At 39.8% G+C, this 19,966-nt stretch overlaps 1 protein-coding gene, 1 long non-coding RNA gene and 1 pseudogene across 2 annotated transcripts; 1 reads left to right on the top strand and 2 right to left on the bottom strand.

The window, feature by feature from the left end:
- Nucleotides 1–4,213: 4,213 nt before the first annotated feature.
- dhrs13a.2 (dehydrogenase/reductase (SDR family) member 13a, tandem duplicate 2) lies at nt 4,214–9,630 on the bottom strand. The gene is made up of 5 exons (XM_036595633.1): nt 8,876–9,630; nt 7,400–7,518; nt 6,332–6,455; nt 5,912–6,238; nt 4,214–4,700 (listed from the first exon to the last, which is right to left on the bottom strand). Exons 1-5 carry the CDS (start codon nt 9,000–9,002, stop codon nt 4,441–4,443), a joined length of 957 nt encoding a protein of 318 aa, XP_036451526.1. The 5' UTR covers nt 9,003–9,630; the 3' UTR covers nt 4,214–4,440.
- A 1,570-nt stretch (nt 9,631–11,200) lies between these two features.
- Nucleotides 11,201–19,576, bottom strand: LOC118825167 (annotated as a pseudogene).
- LOC118825168 lies at nt 18,318–19,404 on the top strand. The gene is made up of 2 exons (XR_005008640.1): nt 18,318–18,367; nt 19,245–19,404. It is a non-coding gene; the product is annotated as an uncharacterized LOC118825168 (long non-coding RNA).
- Nucleotides 19,577–19,966: the final 390 nt, after the last annotated feature.

The raw sequence follows: 19,966 nt of genomic DNA on the forward strand, positions 1-19,966 counted from the left end.
GAATCTTGAGAAGCAGAAAATGCTAAACCAACTTCTAAGACTGAACTTTGTAGGTGTGCAGAAAATCCCTGCAGAGGCAAAGAGTGGGCACTAAATAGTCGTTCAGGCTTCTGTGCAATTTTCTGTTTTCTTCCTATGATTCTCAGTCTGGCCGAGTCTGTGCTGGTCGGCTCTAGCCTGCAGATCGTTGGGTCAGTCGGAGTCGACAGTTGGGAGAGAGAGTCGAGTCGTGTGTGAGGGGCGCAGACTCAGATCATTGGCCTCGCGATCGCGTTTCAGACCAGTCAGAGTTTATCAAACGTTTGTTTTTTTCGATCCGACTCTGACTGTAATCTAGTGTAAACTGATCAACAACTCAACTCCTGCAGCAGCCAATGAAAACTGAGAGCGCGAAAGAAGAAAATACAGCAAGTAAACAAAGAAAAATGGCAGAAAGTCTCTCACGTGTGGAGTGAAGCTTTTTAATGAGCTGAGTTTAAAGCACAATCGTGTTTATGTACATTTAAAACAATACAAATCACACACTGATCACATTTTAAATCTATGATCCTCACTTAAACATGTTTACCTGCTGCTTCTTTACTGTCTCAGCGAAAACGACAGAAAACAGCAGCAGCAGCTCCACGTTTGTTTATTTGCATCTCCTAGTAACACGAGAACGCGAGAGTTCGCGTGAGTTCACGTGAGTTCGCACAAACTCAGTGAGTTCTGTTGGTTTCAGCAACAGCTTAAAAGTTGAGTAGTGTGTGGACCCCAACATTTCAGTCGCCCCAAAAAACCTGCAAAAACCAGTCGTATGGTGTGAAACACCCAGTCTTATAATCTGTTAAGACTCTAAAAGAAGTGTAGTGTTCCCAAGACTTACGCTAAAAATGATTAACTTTTACTTAATGGCCTTTTTGATTGAAAATTGAACGAAGGTCGGTCTCTGGCTTTTACACAGTACTGTATGTTTACGCTGAATATATCTCTCTGTAAACACTCTGAACACTGATTTACGTGTTACGTGTTTGTCATAACTAATACAAAGTGAGCATCTTGAACCTAACGTTAGCCTTTTCTGTGGTCAGTCAGTATTTTTAGTCATTTTTTCATGTATGTTTTCACATCAGGACTGTCTGATGTATGATGTTGACTGAGATGAGCTGCGGGAGGTTGTGGACATTTCATGAAAGAGCCAGCAAGGCGACCTTTCTCAATCCTCTCAAAGCTGGAGGGTCATATTATTGGAACAGATTTCCTTGGCAAGGCTCATAAAGCACTTTAGTGTTGTTAAAAGGTTATAGGGCATCTCAGTATTACTGCTTACGGAGTCCAGCTGCTCCGAACCCATTATTCGGTTCATGCTGCTTCTCATTGTCCGTAGTTTCAGTTCCTGTCGTTTTTGGCTAATGTAATTTATTTCCACCATTTTAGTTATTGTCAGCTGATTGGATTGTGTTTTGTTTTATTTCCTAATATGTAAATGTCTTTTTTTTCTCTTTAACACTATTATAGTTTACAGATGGCTTGAAGCATAGAGTAACACTATGTAAGAGGTTTGCTTTTTTTTTCACTGCTCGCAGTTTTAAATGATGAAAGTTGTGCTGAAAGGTAGTTAGAGAACTAGAGGAACTTTAAATCCTGCTCTGTTGTCGATACGTTTGAGGTCTGTTGCATGTTATCCAAATTCTTCTAGTTGTTCTCCTGGTTTTGTGGCACCTCCTCCATACGATGTCTCAGAATAATACCCACAATCTTGCGCTGGAGTGGACTTTCAGATCTCAGCGTCGTTTCGAAAGCTGCTAAGAGCACCCAGACCAACAGTGTTGCCTTAGCAACAGGATTTGGAAATGAATTTGTATTTATCATGTGAAAATGTTAAATAATAAAAATTCAGAAGAGGCTTTCAAAGAGATGTAAGCCTCACTCAAAGCAAAAAAGACAAACGTACGTGGATGTTTTGTGTTCATGTTGGCCTGTTTTGTTGTCTCAGTGTTTCATCGGGGCTGCAACTGTTTGAAAGACAGTCAATACGTGACTTGACACAAGTGCACCTCATTATTCAGCAATGCGAACTCCTGACCCTACGAAGTGATGTGCGGTTTGGTGTCTTGTCCAGAATGAGGATGTGTAGCCTGGAGTGAGATGGTCTGCTGAAAAAAACTGGAAAGGCTTGTGTAATGACTTTAAAGGATAAAGATAAAGGAGCACAGTGTCAGAAAAAAATGCGAGTTATTTCTGAACTTGACCTGGATTTCTGAAAGGTGACAAAACAAGTAGCGCTGAAAGGAGAATTCCACCAATTTTTCAAAATGTCTGCATAATTGCATGGTGATATGGTCATTCAGAGTGGCTTGATGTGAAATGCTTCGTTCAGGAGAAGCTTGCAATCAGATTTGTTCACAGTGGTGGTGATAGGAAGCAGATGAGTTAGAGCTTAATGCCTTCAAAAGTATATCACTGAAAATGATTACATGAGGGTGAATGCTGCCTGAGGCATAAACATTGCTTTTTATGATAGGCCAAAGTCTTATCCCCAAACTGAAATATATATATTTGGGTCATTCTACAGAAATGTCCACTTTTCTGTCTCTCCATAGGAGTCACTGGTGTTACTGATGGTCATTGGTGTTACACATAAGAAAGGAAACACCAGAAACATTTTTAATGAAAAATGCATTTTAAAAAATGGCTGCTACAGAGCATCAAACCACATGTTGTCAATCATGGAACATCCACTAAAATATGGAATTTAATCCATTTATACTCTATTTTTTCCCAATGACCTCAGAATAAAGTCGGTCACACCAGTGACTTCAACTAAAAGCTTCATATGAAATCACGAGCTAAATGAGAAATCTCTGATAACTGAAAGACACAGTGGACTCACCATGTGCTTTTCTTCATAGATCCCCAGAAAACGGGTGAAACAAAGTCAAGTGTGATTTTATTTCAAAATAAGAGATTTTTTGTTACGCAGTAACACCAGTGACATTGGGGACCACAACTTCCATTATATGTTTTATAGTATTTGGCATTTGTTTTCTTTCATTTAAATCAAATTTATTTATCATATTAACCATATTTCATAGTCATGTATAGATTATTGCAGTTAAAATGGCAGAAAAACATGTTTTTTACCCCAAAATATGGCCTCAGCCTTCACACATGACTGTGAGGACGAGCTCTTCTGTGGTGCTTGGAATTCTAGATAACTGATTTAAAAACCAATATTGCTAAATTGATTCTGAAGAAGGTGTAATTGTTAAAATAACATTGTTTTATTTTAGAATGTAAATAAATTGTAACTCTAACATGTTTTTCAAGTGTAATATATTTGTAAACGCTAGGGACACAAAAATGGACGTTTCCATAGAATGACTCATTTTTTACAATAATTTAATGGCGGAGGGGGACATACAGAGCGTCATGAGCCAAATTAGTCCCTGAAGAAAACGTTTTTAGGTTTATCACTATTGTAGCATCGACATTACATATCGCTGTTGGGACAAAACCTTGCATCTCCATTTTTCATACTTTGCATAGAAATACCAGTTTTGTGTTTGCCTAATGTTAAAAATCCATGACAAACAGACCAAGAGAAACGATCCAAAATGACTTAGAATAAAACCTTACGAGTGTTTTTTCTCCTGCAAAGCTACTTTTTGGAGATGAAGGTTTACGAGGATGCAAGGTGAAGATATAAGACCCATAGGTTCACTTTTGGTTTTGGTAAATAAAAGTGGTAAATAAACATAGTAAATAAAATGGCTGTATTTGTGTTGTAGACATTGGGACCCCTGGTTCCTATCACCATCACTGTCTGAGTGACTGTTCATCTCAACAGTGGCATCCTGAATTTGGCAGAAATATTTTTTTAAAAATTGAGATGATTATGGGTGTCGTGTAACTTTAAAGATGACCTCATTTGATTTCATGAACCTGTTCTTCACACAGAGTAGAGATTATGGTCAACATTCCCTTATCACCTTCAGTTGTGATGCTGTTGAGTGACTCAGGACACGAGTGGTTACACAGCGGTTTGGTTATTGACAGTTTGCCTCTCTAATTTTGTTGCCTACAGGAGCATAATGTGACACCTGTCACGACACCCGATGAAAGTTTTGTCTGCTTTGGATTTTGACAAGCCGCCATATTATGAGCACTTAGAGGCAGGCGTTTGGTACGCACTGCATTGAAAGCAGAGATCTCCACAAAGACACCAAGGACGCCACATTAAATGCATACTTTATTACAATATTTCAAAATAACTACAGTCTATAAAAAGGAACTCCACATACAGTACAAAGTGTTGTATTTGCTACCACCTGCATCCATCACATTCTGCAGAATCTCACCAATATTTATTTTACACATTTTTTATTTTACATCACATCACACTCTGAGTGACTGCTGGTTTCAGTCTCTTAGGCTGTGAGATAGACAGTTCTTGTGGGTTTAGGAGAGGCCGCTTAATCTCTCACTCACTTCCCACAGCTTCTTGGCCACAGCATCGTCTTTAGCTTTGGCACTCACATCCTGAACAGCGCAGCAGGAGAAGTAACGCCCGCTAAGAGCCTCAATGCCCTCCTGTAAGGCGCAGTGGAGTGTAGTCTGGGCGCCGGTGGTTGGGTCCAGGAACAGCAGCCAGGCCACCGGCTCAATGAACACTTTCTGCCATAGACTCACATGACGGGAGAGCTCAGTTTTCACGATACCTGTAAAAGAGTTAAAAGGCAGTTAAACAATTGAATGTACAAATAAAATGTATGAACGAAGGTACAGTTTGAAATCTGTCCTTTGCTAATGAAGGTAACTGCAAGTTGTCGCTGAACACTTGGTTTCTCAAATATTCCAAAACTGATTTTGGAAAATTAACAAAATGTTTCAAAATTCAAAACTCGCTGACAGACATTTATGCTTCTTCCAAGGGTCCCTGATGTCTCAAAAAACAGCAGAAAATCCACACACATCGGTTTTAATTCATTAATGTCCTGCAGCCTGGACTGCTTTCTGAATCAGGCGCAATAGGGCAGCCAATCAGAACAGGGATCATTTACATATCTCAGTCTTAAAGGCACAGTAACAAAAAACAGCCTGTTTATTTTTAAGAGATAAAGAGAGGTTGGGAAAAAACGTAATGTAAAAATGAATTATGACTGTAAACCATAAACCTTACAGATGTTATAAGTGGACCTCAGTGTTGGGGCAGGGGGGTTGGGGGGTGGAATCTAGGACATGGGCCCTTTAAATCTGTACTTTGCATTTAAAGGTAATGGCAAGTTGTTTTTGAACACCGTTACTCAAATATTCCAAAAATGCTAAAAAACTTTAAATCATGCTAACACACCCTTCGGCCTATTCCGATATCTCTAAATAAAAATTATTTCTCTAAATTCTGCAAGAAATCAATCGTTCTTGCATCAATAAATCTCAAAGATCTTAACGAAATTAAGTTCTACAGATTTATAAATAAATCTTAAGAGGTCAGAAATATACTAGAGATGGCACGTTTCCTTTTCTGATACCAATATTGAAACCTTAAGAATAGTTATACGATATTTGCAATAAAAACCTCACTAAGCTTTAAAATAAGCTAGTTTTGGTTGAAGTGCTCCACTTAAGATGAGCATCTAAAAGGAGGGTCATGAAGGAATACGCAGCTAACGCGAGATGACAGAATGTGACTGTGTGGAATTTGAGGCGAGATTTGTTACAGGAATGGACACTTTTTTTTTTTCCTCTGTTATCTGATCCAGCATTTTTTGCTGATCACAACCCGAAACAGACACTAGGTATTGGTTCAGTGCCAACTCCAAAATACATTTTTGAAATGTTTTACTGCACTTGAGCTCCCATTAGGTCTCCCATTTCAACAAATGCATCAGCTCTCAGGGAAGGTGAGGCTTTTTAAATATCTGTCACTCACCTGGGTGAACGCTGTAGCAGGTAACGTTGGTTCCTTTCAGCCTCTTGGCCATCTCATGTGTGAAGAGAACGTTACAGAGCTTGCTGTTGCAGTAGGCCTGGAAGAACTGCCAGCTGTATCTGCCGGTGCCCAGATCTTTATTAGCCACCAGAGCGTCAAAGTCGATTTTGCCCCAGCGGTGAGCCATCGAAGACACCGTGATCACGCGGGCTTCTGGGCTTTCTTTGAGTCGGTCCAGCAAGAGGCAGGTTAGCAGGAAATGCCCAAGGTGGTTGACCCCAAACTCTATTCCGAAGCCGTCTTCGGTTCGACCATCTGCTACAAGACCTGGAGAAAAAAGTAAGAACATAATTATTCAGTCATCAGTTAAACAGCATTTACCCTGGACTTCTCTGACAGAAGGGTGAAGGAATCGCCTACCTGCATTGTTAATGAGAAGATCCAATCTAGACTCAGTTTTCAAGAAGGTCTCAGTGAAGGAACGGACAGATTTGAGGCTGCTTAGATCGAGCTGCATGTACACCACATCAGTACTCCCCGTCACCTAAATGGAGTAAGAAAACATGATCAGTTACTTTTTCTTAACAGACTGGGCTGAATGTAAATAGTTGATGAAACGACATCAAGTAACACATATAGTAGAAAAAGAGACGTTTCATTTAGTTATTTGGACACTGACTAGGAACTATGGAAGCTCATTCCAACCAGGTGGACTAGAAAAAGGAAAAAAAAAAATCAGCTATTCTTATTTTTTCTCCTTCCTGTGTTTTTGTTGGCAGTATGTCAAATATTGACTTAGTATCTCAAAATTATTAGTTTATTATTTAAAACATTAACTTTATATCTAGATACAAAAGATTTTTTTCTCAATATATACACATAATATCTTCATTTCTCAAAATATTGACTTTAGTATCTGAATAATTACTTATTTTCTTATCTCAAGATTTTGAGATACTACATTGAAATAAAGATACAGCATTATTATTCTGATATGTACATTATAGTTATTAAATCTCAAGAAAGTAAGTAATTATTTCAGGCTAAGTAATTATTAGGAAATTCTAACTCATTATTTTGACATAGGTAAGTCATTAAAAAAAGCCATTTTGGCGTAGAATGTAATTATTATGAGATATGAAGTCATCATTTTGCAAAGAATGTCATTATTGCAAGATACTAAGTTATTATTTAGACATATTAAGTCCATCTTTTGAGAAAATGCCATTATGTTAACATAGAAAGACAATGAGGTACTAAGTCATTATTTTGACATAGTAAGTCAATTTTTTTGAGAATAAGTCCTCATTTTGGCATAGAACGTCATTATTGCAAGATACTAAGTCATTATTTAGACATATTAAGTCAAAACTTGCCAGAAAGGCAAAAAAAAGTTTTTTTTTCCCTCTACATGGTAGGAATGGGCTTCAATACAGGACACTGAACATGAGGGGGGCTGGGGGGGATAAGTCACTCCAACTTCTTTACCTTCTTAATATCACTGATGGCAGACTCGGCTTTCTGCTGGTTCCTGCAAGCCAAGATCACTCTTGCTCCTCGACCTGCCAGCTCCATGGCTGTGGCTTTTCCAATGCCTGTATTACCACCTGAGAAAGGCATGAAAGGTTGAACAGGTCAGATTTGTCTCCAGCAGGGACAAAGTCACTGTCCACAAGTGCTAATCAGCAGTGATAAATGAGAATAGCCTGGTTTAGGTAGAATCTACAGAGTCAAATCAATAAACAGTTCATCACAGTAGACTACCAGCACGCCCCAGCATGGAATGACAGGAAATGGTGGCACCTGTAGTAGCAAGCAGCTCAACTCTGAATAACTTGTTTTAATCTAATCTTTAGTCTAATCTTACATTTTTTTTAGCTTGGACTGTTCTAATGTTGACATTTTTCAGTTTCAGTCTATGTGAAAAACATCTGAGGAGGTAATACTTTTACTTTAAGTAAAATTATATCTGAGAGGAAACTCATCTTCCTTTTACATCCAGACACAAATGTTTAGTTCATAATCACTTTTTGCTGACAGCCTCTGGACTGCTGGACCGCTGGTGCTCACGCCGCTCACTCTGGAGAACTGCTATAAAACATTTTAGACCAAAAATGATGGAAAAAGGGAAGAAGAGCTCCTAACAAACTTGACCTCTATATGTTACTCAGTACTGAAAGGGTAACTCCACCAATTTTTCAAAAAAATTCTACATCATTACATGGTTAAGATGTAAACAAGGTCGTTCAGAGTGGTTTGGTGTGCTCTGTTCTAGAGAAACATACTAAGTCAGAATTGTTCACAGTGGTGGTGATAGGAACCAGACGTCCACCTCTAGAACCTCACAGAGTTATCAGAGGAAATGGTTAGATATATGTTGCCTGATGTCTGACACACTGTCTTATGACAGCTTTGTGATAAAGTTTTAGATTCAAACTGTATTTTAACCCATTTGTTTTTATCCATTCATGGCGGAGGGGTACATGAGGGGCGTTCTAAGGCAAAACAGTCCCCAAAGAAAAGCATTTTTTTTTTTTCAGATTTATGACTATTTTACCATCCAGCATTACATATAAAAACTCGTGTAGGTTCACTGGTGGTTCTGGGTAGTAAATAAAATGGCTATATTTGGGTAGTAGACATCAGGACCCCTGGTTCCTATCACCACCACTGTAAAGAAATAAGAGTCTTTCACATCAAACCACTCTGAATACCTCTGTTTACATCTCACCCACATAATTATTCAGAAAGTTTGAAAAATGGGTGGAATTCCCCTTTCAGTAGTAGTTTTTTCTCACCTGAGACTTTTGTACTTCCACCCTTTTTTCTCTTAGAAAGGCGCTTTTACTTGTGTTTGAGTATTTATTTCACTGAAATAAAGCGGTTTACCTCAGCATGGACTGTAGGACACTCTACTCCTCACTGTTAGCCTGTGAGGAAAAACAGCATTTCTTTCCAACTCACCGGTGATTATGACCGTTTTCCCGCACATCTCTCTCTTTCCTTTACATTGCGACTTCTTAAACAGAGTTTCCACCAGAAGGACATAAACGACCCCAATCACGACCGCACCGAGGACGAGCTGGAACATGGTGAAGCAGGACGAGGGCCCAGGTTTGATCCTCTTGCCGGTGGACGAGCTGTGCGTTGACGGAGGGAGAAGACGGGTTTTTGTACTGCGGTCCTGTCAGACAGGTTTGTCTCTCTGTGAATTAAAGTCTCTCTCTCAGCTCCACGGCGGCCCAACCGGTCTCCCAGCTGTGCTGACAGAGAACTAATGACGACAGGCCTTCGGCCTCCCTCATGTTCCCCCCTGCGTCATACTTTCATTAATGCAGTTCTTATGCGGATTTTGTGCTCCACCTTAAATGGCTATTGATTTAGACGCGCTGTATCACCACCTGTACAGGCGCCTGGTTAAGTTTCTCATAACTCGTGGCCTCAGTATGTTAACTTGTGGCCTCAATGTAGTAATTTGTGACCTCAATAATTTGTGGCCTCAGTATAGTAAATCAATAATCAGTACAGTAAATTGTGATGTCAATATAGTAACCCATGGCCTCAGTAGAGTAAATGGTGGCCTCAATATCATAACCTGTGGCATCAAAATAGCAACATATGGCCTCTAGTAAATTGTGGCATCAATATATTAACTCATGGACTCAATCCAGGAACTTGAGGCCTCAATACAGTAAATTGTGGTCTTAATATAGTAACTTGTAGCCTCAATATAGTAAATTGTGGCATCAATATAGTAACTTGTGGCTTCAATATAATAAACTGTGGCCCCAATATAGTAACTTGTGGCATCAATATATTAACTCATGGCCTCAATATAGTAAATTGTGGCATCAATATAGTAACTCGTAGCCTTAATATATTATGTGGCCACGCCTTATTTAACACTGTGTCACCAGTGAGCTAATTAGCTAGTTAGCTAAGCAGTGTTTTTTAAGACAGAGTGCAGAACATGCATATTTTGTGAATAGTTGCTTTTTTCTGGTTTAAGTGTGGTGCATGGTTCTTTTTTTGTTAGCTAACAAGCTAGAACAAACTTACATCAGCAGAAATTTAGTGAAATAGTTCATAACATTAAAGCGAAAGTCTACTGATTCAGTTTTCAATTTTTCCAATTTAAATGGTTCAGATGTAAACAAACTTATTCAGACTGGTTTAGTGTGAAATACTCTGTTCTAGAGAAACTTACTGAGTCATATTGTTCACAGTGGTGGCGTTAAGAACCAAACGTCTGAAGAGTTTACCTCCAAAATTCTTACAGAAAGTTACTACAGTATATGGTTACCAGTGCACTGTCTGGTATCTGAAATTGGTTCATGATAGTTTCATCTCAAAACTCAGTTTTGGTAAAGCAGATGTCTGGTTCCTATCACCACCACTGTGAACAATCCTGACATTCACGTATTCCACATCAAACCACTCTGAATGATTGTTTACTCAAATATTTAGTTGTCCAGAAATTTTAAGGAATTGGTGGAATTCCCCCTTTAAGCCCTATTTGAAAGTAGTGAATCAAATGACCTAGTTTTGAAAATAAGAAATAATGTAATTATTGAAATAATAGATGGAGTGAGTGTTCTGTCAGATTGCAGTGATATCTAGACAAGATGGGGACTTCCGAATATGGAATTGTTTTCATTTCAGTGAGGAAACCTACAGCCCTGGAAACAAGAATATTTCCTAATCGATCCAACAAAGAAATAAAAGTGCCTGAGGAAACAGCCCTAAGTTATCTTTCCAGATTTACCACTATTTTACCCTTGTCTGCAGTATGTATAACAACTCAACAGACTTGTTTTGGATAGTAAATAAAATGCCTGTTTCTGTGTTGCAGACATGGCGACCCCTGGTTCCTGTCACCACCACTGTACTGTATGAATGAATTATGCTGAAATTTTTTTTAAATGGTGAAATTCCCCTTTAAGTTGAGGACAGACTATTGAAATATTTACTCTGTGTCCTTTAATCACAAACTTTGTACTGTTTATGGTCTGATGACAAAACTATAAAGTAGGCCTAAATAAATAAATGCACCTGAGAGTCATTGAAGGTGAATTCAAAGTCCACATGACTCACTACCTCACATACAAACCATTTCAGCGTGAACAACAGTGTTAGCTACCCTATCTAGGAATGGCAGGAATTTTGCTTAGCGACTAAGAGACCGAACGACCGCAAGTGACTTCATGTGTCAGTTATTTTTCAGGCAAACACTCCACATCAACAACAAAATCAGTGGCAAGTCTATCATTTGGCAAATAAGACGACCTCTGAATTTCCTCAAAACATATTTTATTATTGTAGAATAATACCCTCTTTACAGTCTTAGAGTTAACAAGTGAAATGTGAATTCTTAGCAGCCTAAAAAGGGCAGGAAAATGGCAATTAAAGGGCCCACATGATGCATTTTATTGCATTTAATTTGTATATAATAATGTCAGTTTATCAGGTCTGGGGGGGTTTATAAACACAAGTTATTTTTCATTCACACTCAATTTTTACATCATATCTTTATCCTTTAGAATTAAAGAGGCTGTTTCTGTTGCCATGTGTGTATGACTAATGTATGTAAATGAGCTCTTTTCTGATTAGTTTGCAATGTGTTTAGTTTTGTGACATCACAAAAACAATACATTTAAAATGGGCTGTGTACAGACTGGGGGAACTACACTGAACTCTCATTTCCAAAAAGTGTGGAAATGTAATTGTTTGAATGATATGGGCTCTTTAAAGCATAATGTGATGCAACTTTGCAATGATTTAAATAGGTATTCTATCATTAAGTGAGCAGTCTTCTAATCTTCTCAGGGAGGCCCATTTAAAGACAAAAACGTGTAATTTATTGTCATATAAAAGCCGTAATGCTTTCCATTTGTCACATTCACACCCAGGGTGGGGTGGGTCTTTGTTAGTGATAGCCCTAGGCACTTCACATCACACATGCTGTACTTTGTGCAAGCACACATGTACGCAACAGCTTCCAGGGACAAAAAGAGACGCGCTCACCTCACACCACATAACACCACACCCTCTCTCCTCTGGCTTTGTGCGCTGTTGGCAAACACGCCACGTAGCTTAATTATTAGAGGACTATCACAAAACATGGCAAACAGAATGTTAAAAATCAAGTACTATTAGAATTCACAGTACAAATCAGCGAGTACGGGGGTCAAGCTAGGCCACACAGTCTTTCGCTCACTTCCCAGAGCTTCTTGGCAGTTGCGTCGTCTCTGGCTTTGGCAGACACGTCCACCACGGCACATCCGGAGAAGTAGCGTCCACTCAGGTGCTCGATCCCCTCCTGGAGAGCACAGTGGAGAGTAGTCTGGGCTCCTGACTCCACATCCAAAGAGAGCAGCGCGAAAGGTGCCAAGATGATCTTCCACCACAGGTTGGAATGACGGCCTATCTCCGTTTTTATAACCCCTATAACGAGATCGTTGTGCAGAGAACAGATGTAAGCTACAACATCTCACATTTCAACTTCAAGTTTCGAGGTTCATGTGTCACATACCAGGAGTAAAATGGTGTAGAATTCTTCAATTAAATTATTGGTAGATTTGGAACAAGCAAGCATATTATAACATCAGGACGGAACCGTCAGGGCCTTCTAGGCCTTCAGAGAATAATTTCAGTGAAATGACAAAATACCTGTTTAACTTTTAGTTCATTTTCATTTAATATGATCATGTTTGTTGTATTTAAACTCTACAAGTATTGCAGTGCTACTCTTATTTCGTTAAGTCTTGTTTGGAAAGACAAGTTTTTCCCCTCTAATATCTCAGGGGATACAGTCAAGCGAGCTTTCTGATTAGTTGGGACTTCAGGAGCTGAACTGACATATCAGATTAACTTAAAGTGGAATTAATCATTTATGATTCTGACTTCTGGGTGGGACCAAAAAAGGTCACTCTAGGCCTTCTGGAAGTTCTAGATACGTCACTGACTGTGGGTACGAGTGGTAGCCTGACTAGTGCATTTCAGTCAGTTATTATTGATGGAAAACAGCAGCAGCTCTTTACTGAAAGAGATTCTGTAATATTGCTACAAGGTAAAATATGTTAACACGGTCAAAACAAAAAATGTTTGAACACCCCTAAACATGCATTCTCTGCATGGCATTTTTTTGCAGGTCTTAGTGCACAAATTCTATTCATTTGCTGAGGTTTTGACATATTGGGGAAAAATAAAACATAAATTGATCCATAACATTTGCACGGGCCATGTTTTATGTTTTATTTTTTTTTCCCAATATGTTAAATTCTGCACATAAACATAAATGCATTAAAATGTGCAGAAGTCTGTTCAACAAAATATCATCTGTCCAGGGGTGCACAAACTTCTGCATACAACTGCATGAATTTTACAAGGTGTCAAAAGTCCATGTTTAATCTAGAACAGCCAAAAAAAGTTAATTATTGTTAGCTTAGTTCTAACATACTACTATAATCCGATAGATGTGCTAGGAGAAGGTTGCATAATCACAGAGGTGTTCTTCCTTTTTTGACTGATATTTTTATATTTATGGGCCAAACTGAAAGCTCAACTCTAATAGTCGTGGTTCGCATAAAACTGCATAACACAAATAGAACAGTAAAGCGCATCCAGTTCAACATAATACAAGAGACAACAGAGAGTATACAGTATTATCCATGCACAATATGCACATCGTCCCCATATACACAGAATATAGACAGAATTACACACAACTGTGCAAGTGAGTTTATCTGATTGAAGGAGAAATTTCTACAGTTAAGATCATTAACATTTTAGAGCGGTTTGGTGTGAAACTTATCGAGAAGAATCGTCACAATCGTTTACAGTGGTGGCAACAGGAACCAGACTTGAATTTAATGCCTCTAAAAGCTCCCTCACAGAAAGTTATTACATGAAGTGGTTATGAATATGACGCATGATGGCTGAGAGTTTGTTTTGCAATAGTTTTGAGATAAGCTTTTGTTCTCAAACATGTATTTTTTAAAAAATACATTCATGGTGGGAGGGATACTTGCAGGGTGTTGTAAGGCCACCACTATTTTACCATCATCAACGTTACATATAAAAACTTGTGTACGTTCACTGACCATCTGTGGATAGTAATAAAATGGCTACATTTGCATTGTAAACATCAAGACGTCTGGTTCCTGTCACCATCACTGTAAATAAAGTGTCTATAATGTACTATTATTAAACCACTCTGGTTTAGCAATCAAATTATGCAGAAATTCAGCAAACTTTGTGAAAGCCATTAAATTACTGAGAGTTTTGATCATTAATTGAGTAACTGTGACAGCTTTATATCAACCAGCGTGTCTGTTGCATACAACAGAGGTGAGATGTGGCGCTTATTTACATTCATTGACCCTGTTGGAGTTAGGATACTTGCTGTGCACAGACCTGGGTGAAGACTGAAGCAGGTGACGTTTGTGCCCTCCAGTCTCTTGGCCAGCTCATGGGTGAAAAGAACATTGCAGAGTTTGCTGTGGGAATATAACTTCAGCAAGCTTATGGCAGAATCCCCCGAGGCCTACGTCTTTGTGGGTGTTGATGCAGTCAAAGTCGATTTTTCCGACCATATGAGCGCATGAGGACACAGTGATCACTCTGCTGGGAGCGCACTCCTTCAGTCGGTCCAGCAACAGAACGGTCAACAGAAAGTGACCGAGATGATTGACGCCAAAAATCATTCCAAAACCGTCCTCCGTCTTGCCTCTCACCACAAGCCCTATATTCGGACAAAAATCAATACAAAACTACCATAAAACGCATGTATAAATGAGTAATACAGGCCTGGGATATTATTATGGTGATCACAGGAAAGAAACACCACCAGCATTGTTGATGAGTATGTCCAGTCTGGGCTCTGCCTTGAGAAAGTTCTCAGCAAACGATCGCACAGACTGGAGACTGGCGAGGTCCAAATGCATATACACCACCTCATTGTTTCCACTTTCCTGTGTGATAAGGAGAAGACAGGTGGTTAATGGTTGTGTGCATTTTAGATGGCTAAAGGAGATATTTATGAGGAGATTAGATAGAAGATAATCAACTTGCATAAGGAAAAGGAAAGTAAGTCAAAACCTGAAAAACTGGAGTTCAGAAAATTAAAAGCTACAGAGAAAATGGGGCTCCCAACAACCACCTGCAAGACCTGATAGACCATCAAAACCAAAATCAAGCTTCATTCTTGCTTCAGATCTGAAAAAAAAAATCATTCCACTATATATCATACACCGATCGGGCATAACATTATGACCACCTCCTTGTTTCTACGCTCATTGTCCATTTTATCAGCTCCACTTACTATATAGGTGCACTTTGTAGTTCTACAGTTACAGACTGTAGTCCATCTGTTTCTCTGCATACTTTGTTAGCCCCCCTTTTACCCTGTTCTTCAGTGGTCAGGACCCCCATGGACCCTCACAGAGCAGGTACTATTTGGGTGGTGGATCATTCTCAGCACTGCAGTAACACTGATGTGGTGGCGGTGTGTTAGTGTGTGTTGCGCTGGTCTGAGTGGATCAGACACAGCAGTGCTGCTGGAGTTTTTAAACACCTCAGTGTCACTGCTGGACTGAGAATAGTCCACCAACCAAAAATATCCAGCCAACAGCGTCCTGTGGGCAGCGTCCTGTGACCACTGATGAAGGACTAGAGGATGACCAACACAAACTGTGCAGCAGCAGATGAGCTATCGTCTCTGACTCTACATCTACAAGGTGGCCTGACAAGGTAGGAGTGTCTAATAGAGTGGACAGTGAGTGGACACAGTGTTTAAAACTCCAGCAGCACTGCTGTGTCTGATCCACTCGTATCAGCGCAACACACACTAACACACCACCACCACGTCAGTGTTACTGCAGTGCTGAGAATGATCCACCACCCAAATAGTACCTGCTCTGTGGGGGTCCATGGGGGTCCTGACCACTGAAGAACAGGGTAAAAGGGGGCTAACAAAGTATCAGAGAAACAGATGGACTGCAGTCTGTAACTGTAGAACTACAAAGTGCTCCTATATAGTAAGTGGAGCTGATAAAATGGATAATGAGTGTAGAAACAAGGAGGTGGTCAGAATGTTATGCCCAATCGGTGTATGATATAATTTATGAGCTATAGTAAGACCTATAATTCTATTTTCTAATACAGAAGTCTTTAAATTGAGTGATGGCATAACCATTACTAATGAGATTAATTTGTGTGATAAAAGTGGCCAGGCTGAAACCATTACAGTTCACAGTCCAGTTTAATTATTAATAAGTAAGTCTGCACAAAGCATAACAGTGTTGTCATACACACACACACACACACACAAACAGCAAAACAGCTGTCTGGTCTTTTGGACCGTTTATGTAATATTAACACTATTAATACATTTTTACACAGATTTTGCCTTTTTATATACACAAGAAGTCCTTTCAAAAGTATCTCTGTTCTTGGTCCAAGTAGAGAACAGGTGATGGGGGTGGGTGGGTTCATACTGATCAGTACTCCTGTTACTTTTTTTGGCTCAGGTAGAAGTACTGATGCTCAATCTCAACTCAGTGTTTTCTTAACTGATCTGATCTTTTGAACACTTTGAACTGAAAGTGTGAAAGTGTGATGTTGAAAATGTAAAATAAGAATGACTGTAGCAAATAAATGTGTAGGATTTAAATCAGTTTTTCTTTCTGCCCTCGGTTTATGTGGTAGTTTATACTAATGCAAAGGCAGCTACATATTTACTGGTTTTCACCACAGAGATCATAAATATCTTTCCTTTTAAAGGCTCAAAAATAGTTTCAGTATCAGAATATTAGTTGTTATTACTTTTCTATAGAGAATTTCAAACCACTTGTAATTTCTTCCGGTTTTTCAGATGCCAGGGGGCGCTCACGAGGCAGTCCAAAATAAATGGGCCCAGATCGTCTCATTGGTTTTATGAGTGTGTCCGAGGCCCAAGCCAACAGGGGGCTGAAATCTAAACCGCTTTACCAATGAGCATTAAGTAGCTGTAATGCTAACCAATCAGCTCTCAGTAGCAGTAATGTTAACCAATCAGCACTTAGTGGCAATAATGCTAACCAATCAGCACTCAGTAGCAATAATGCTAACCAATCAGCTCTCAGTAGCAGTAATGCTAACCAATACGTTCTAAAATTGAAGGACTGGGCAAGTGATTAAAAACTATTTTAACTTTTCGTTTTTAGCCGTTTAGCTCCATTTACACCCAATTAATTAAGGAATCGGCCTCTTCCTATTTCTAATTTTACGGTGCTGCTGTCACCACCATCAGGTGAAAGGAAAAAACTGCAACATACTAATTGTTGGGCTCATAGATATACATACCTAGATGCCGCGTTGGGTCCAGCCAGGCACGTCAATGGCGCCGCCATTTTAGGGCGGTCAACATCGCTGCTGGACTGCATTCAGTACCATTACAGAGCGGCAGTTTAAGTAAGATACTGTCCAAAATGACACTATTTCAGGAATATTGCTCTCAGAAAGCGGGATAGGATTATATAACGGAGGGAACGCAGCGATCCACACTCATGTTTGTGTGATGAGTATTGTTTGTGTGATGTTTGTGTAGATATGGTCGTGAGGTTGGTGAAGCACAGAGAAACTTGATGTGATTGTTTTTCCTCTGGTTTTATATTAAGCTTATTTTATTTAATAGTCTATTCATGGGATCTTTATGTAATATTTATTTACAGCGATGGTTAATGTTAGCTATGTATGTTATAGCATTCCTTAATCCGTGTAGATATTCATAATAGATGAACTTCAGCACCTTCTTACACAAAGCTTAAGTCAGCTTATTATTTCCCAGCTTCTTTGTCGACTTTTCCCGTTCCACCTTAAATGGTGCAGTAGTCACTTTCTGGTGCCTGAAGCTGCACCATTTAAGGTGGAACGGGAATATTCGAACAAGAAGCTGGCTGATGCACCATTTAAGGTGGAACGGGAAAACTCCAACTCTAAAATAAAAGCTACCGAGAGCAGTCCGTGCAGCTTAGATTAATCTGTGTCTGAAGATTGTAACAAAACAAATTTAGCGAGAATCGGTTAAGTAATAATGAAGTTGTTGGTGATTTAATCCTGAGACTCTTCATCTCTCAATACAAGTGAATTTGTTCACAAGCGGATCTTGACCGCTCCAACATGGCGGACGCGCAGACGTATCGCCTCAGATAGAGAACAACAGACAACGCGGCATCTGGGTATGTGTATCTATGGTTGGGTCATTTACAACACACTCTAAAACAGAAGCCACGGTCCTATTAAAACCTCTCTGCGGGCAACACTTGGCACTGTAGCCGAACTTCGGACACCCCAGCAATAGAGAATAGGTCGTAGGCGCACCCAGCAATAGAGAATAGGTCGTAGGTGCGCATGCGCACTCGCCGGAAAACTACCAGAGCAGCCCAGCAAGTTCAGCCCCCACTTTGGGAACAAACGGTAGATTGAACTCCTGCTAACTTCTCTTATTAGATGAGATAAACCATTTTTACATAGAAACTAATCGTATTTATATAACATTTTCAGTACTAAAGCACATTTCTGTGCCGCGGGCTGCCGTTAAGCTCGCACAGTCTTAAATCATTCCTGATAAGCCGGTAGTTCACACAGCGATTACTTGGGCTTAATCACAAACGGCTCCCTACTCCCTATGTAGTGCACTACGTAGGTCTTAAAATAACGACTCCAGCACCAAAAAACAGTGCACAATATGCCTAAAAAAGAGCCATTCGAGATTCGGCCACATGTGCGCACTTCCCTACAGGATATATGCTGCACTGTTTTTGTGTACAAGTCCAGATTTAATAACTCAAGAAGTGCACTACGTAGGGAGCAAGGAGCCATTTGGGACGCGGCAGTTGCACTCTTCTCAGGCATCAGCAGAGTGCAGCCACTTTTCTGCTTTGTTTTAAGTCGTACCTTTTTAATATGGTTCACAGCAGCCTCGGCTCTTTGCTTGTCTCTGCAGGCGAGTATTACTCGGGCTCCTCGTTTGGCGAGGTTCATCGCCGTTGCTTTCCCAATGCCGGTATTTGAACCCTGAAAAGTGAAATAAGACACAACGTTGGCTTGATTTAATCAGCGTGAAACCTACTGTTAAATGTATAGTGACATAAATAAGCTTAAGTTGGCTTCCCATTCGAACTTTCCCGTTCCACCTTAAATAGGGCAGCAGTTCCATTCTGGCTGAGGCGCCAGAATGGAACTGCTTCACCATTTAAGGTGGAACGGGTGAGTTCGAATAGGAAGCCAACTTCAGCCTCGGAAATTCCGGCAAATCCAGCCGTTATGTAACGCATGATCTCCGTACCGACAGCATGCATTAAGGGAGTCTCTCAGCACTTACCAGTCACGATGACCGTCTTGCCATGGAGCCTTGCTGAGCTTTTACATCTCGGCATTTTAAGAACCGTCATACAGAGCAGAGCGTAAACACCGAGCAGAGCCCCGCAAACGACCAGAAGGTAAATCATCTTCGTTTTTTAAATGCCTGTTTCTGCAACGGCACAGAAGTCGCTGTGCTGATACACCCACGAGACTTCGATTACATAAGCTTTATGAAGGCAATGCCAATTTCACTGTGATCCTACTGAGCCAACTGCTGCTAAGAAATCGCCCTGCATCCACCAATCCCAGTCTGTGTAGTGTTTAAAGTAGACATCCACCAAATTTTCAAATTTTCTACATAATTAAAACATTAAGAGGTGAACAAAATCATCCAGAGTAGTTTGGAGTTTGATGCTTTGTTCTAGAGAAACTTGCCGAGTCAGAGTTGTTCACAGTGGTGGTGATGGGAACCAGACGCCTGCCTCTCTCTAAAAGCTCCCTCACAGAAAGTTATTACATGAAATGGTTAGATTTATGCTGCCTGATGTCTGACACATAGTTTGGTGATAAAGTTTTGGCTTAAAATGGAACTTAATCCATTAATGGCAGAGAGGTTTATGAAGCATGTTGTAAGAAAACTAATTTTCTCAGATTTACTACTATTTTACCATCATAAACATTACATATATAAACTTAATGACACGTGTAGGT

This window comes from Colossoma macropomum, unplaced genomic scaffold, assembly GCF_904425465.1.
Source record: "Colossoma macropomum unplaced genomic scaffold, Colossoma_macropomum, whole genome shotgun sequence".
Classification (NCBI taxonomy): domain Eukaryota; kingdom Metazoa; phylum Chordata; class Actinopteri; order Characiformes; family Serrasalmidae; genus Colossoma; species Colossoma macropomum.

Bases quoted from the DNA above. Each gene is read 5' to 3' on its own strand.
- dhrs13a.2 (XM_036595633.1), bottom strand. From the start codon at position 9,002: ATGTTCCAGCTCGTCCTCGGTGCGGTCGTGATTGGGGTCGTTTATGTC. The intron at 6,456-7,399 runs GTAAAGAAGTTG...TACTCCATTTAG, and splicing joins CCATCAGTGATATTAAGAAG to GTGACGGGGAGTACTGATGT. The intron at 6,239-6,331 runs GTAGGCGATTCC...TTTTTTCTCCAG, and splicing joins TCTTCTCATTAACAATGCAG to GTCTTGTAGCAGATGGTCGA.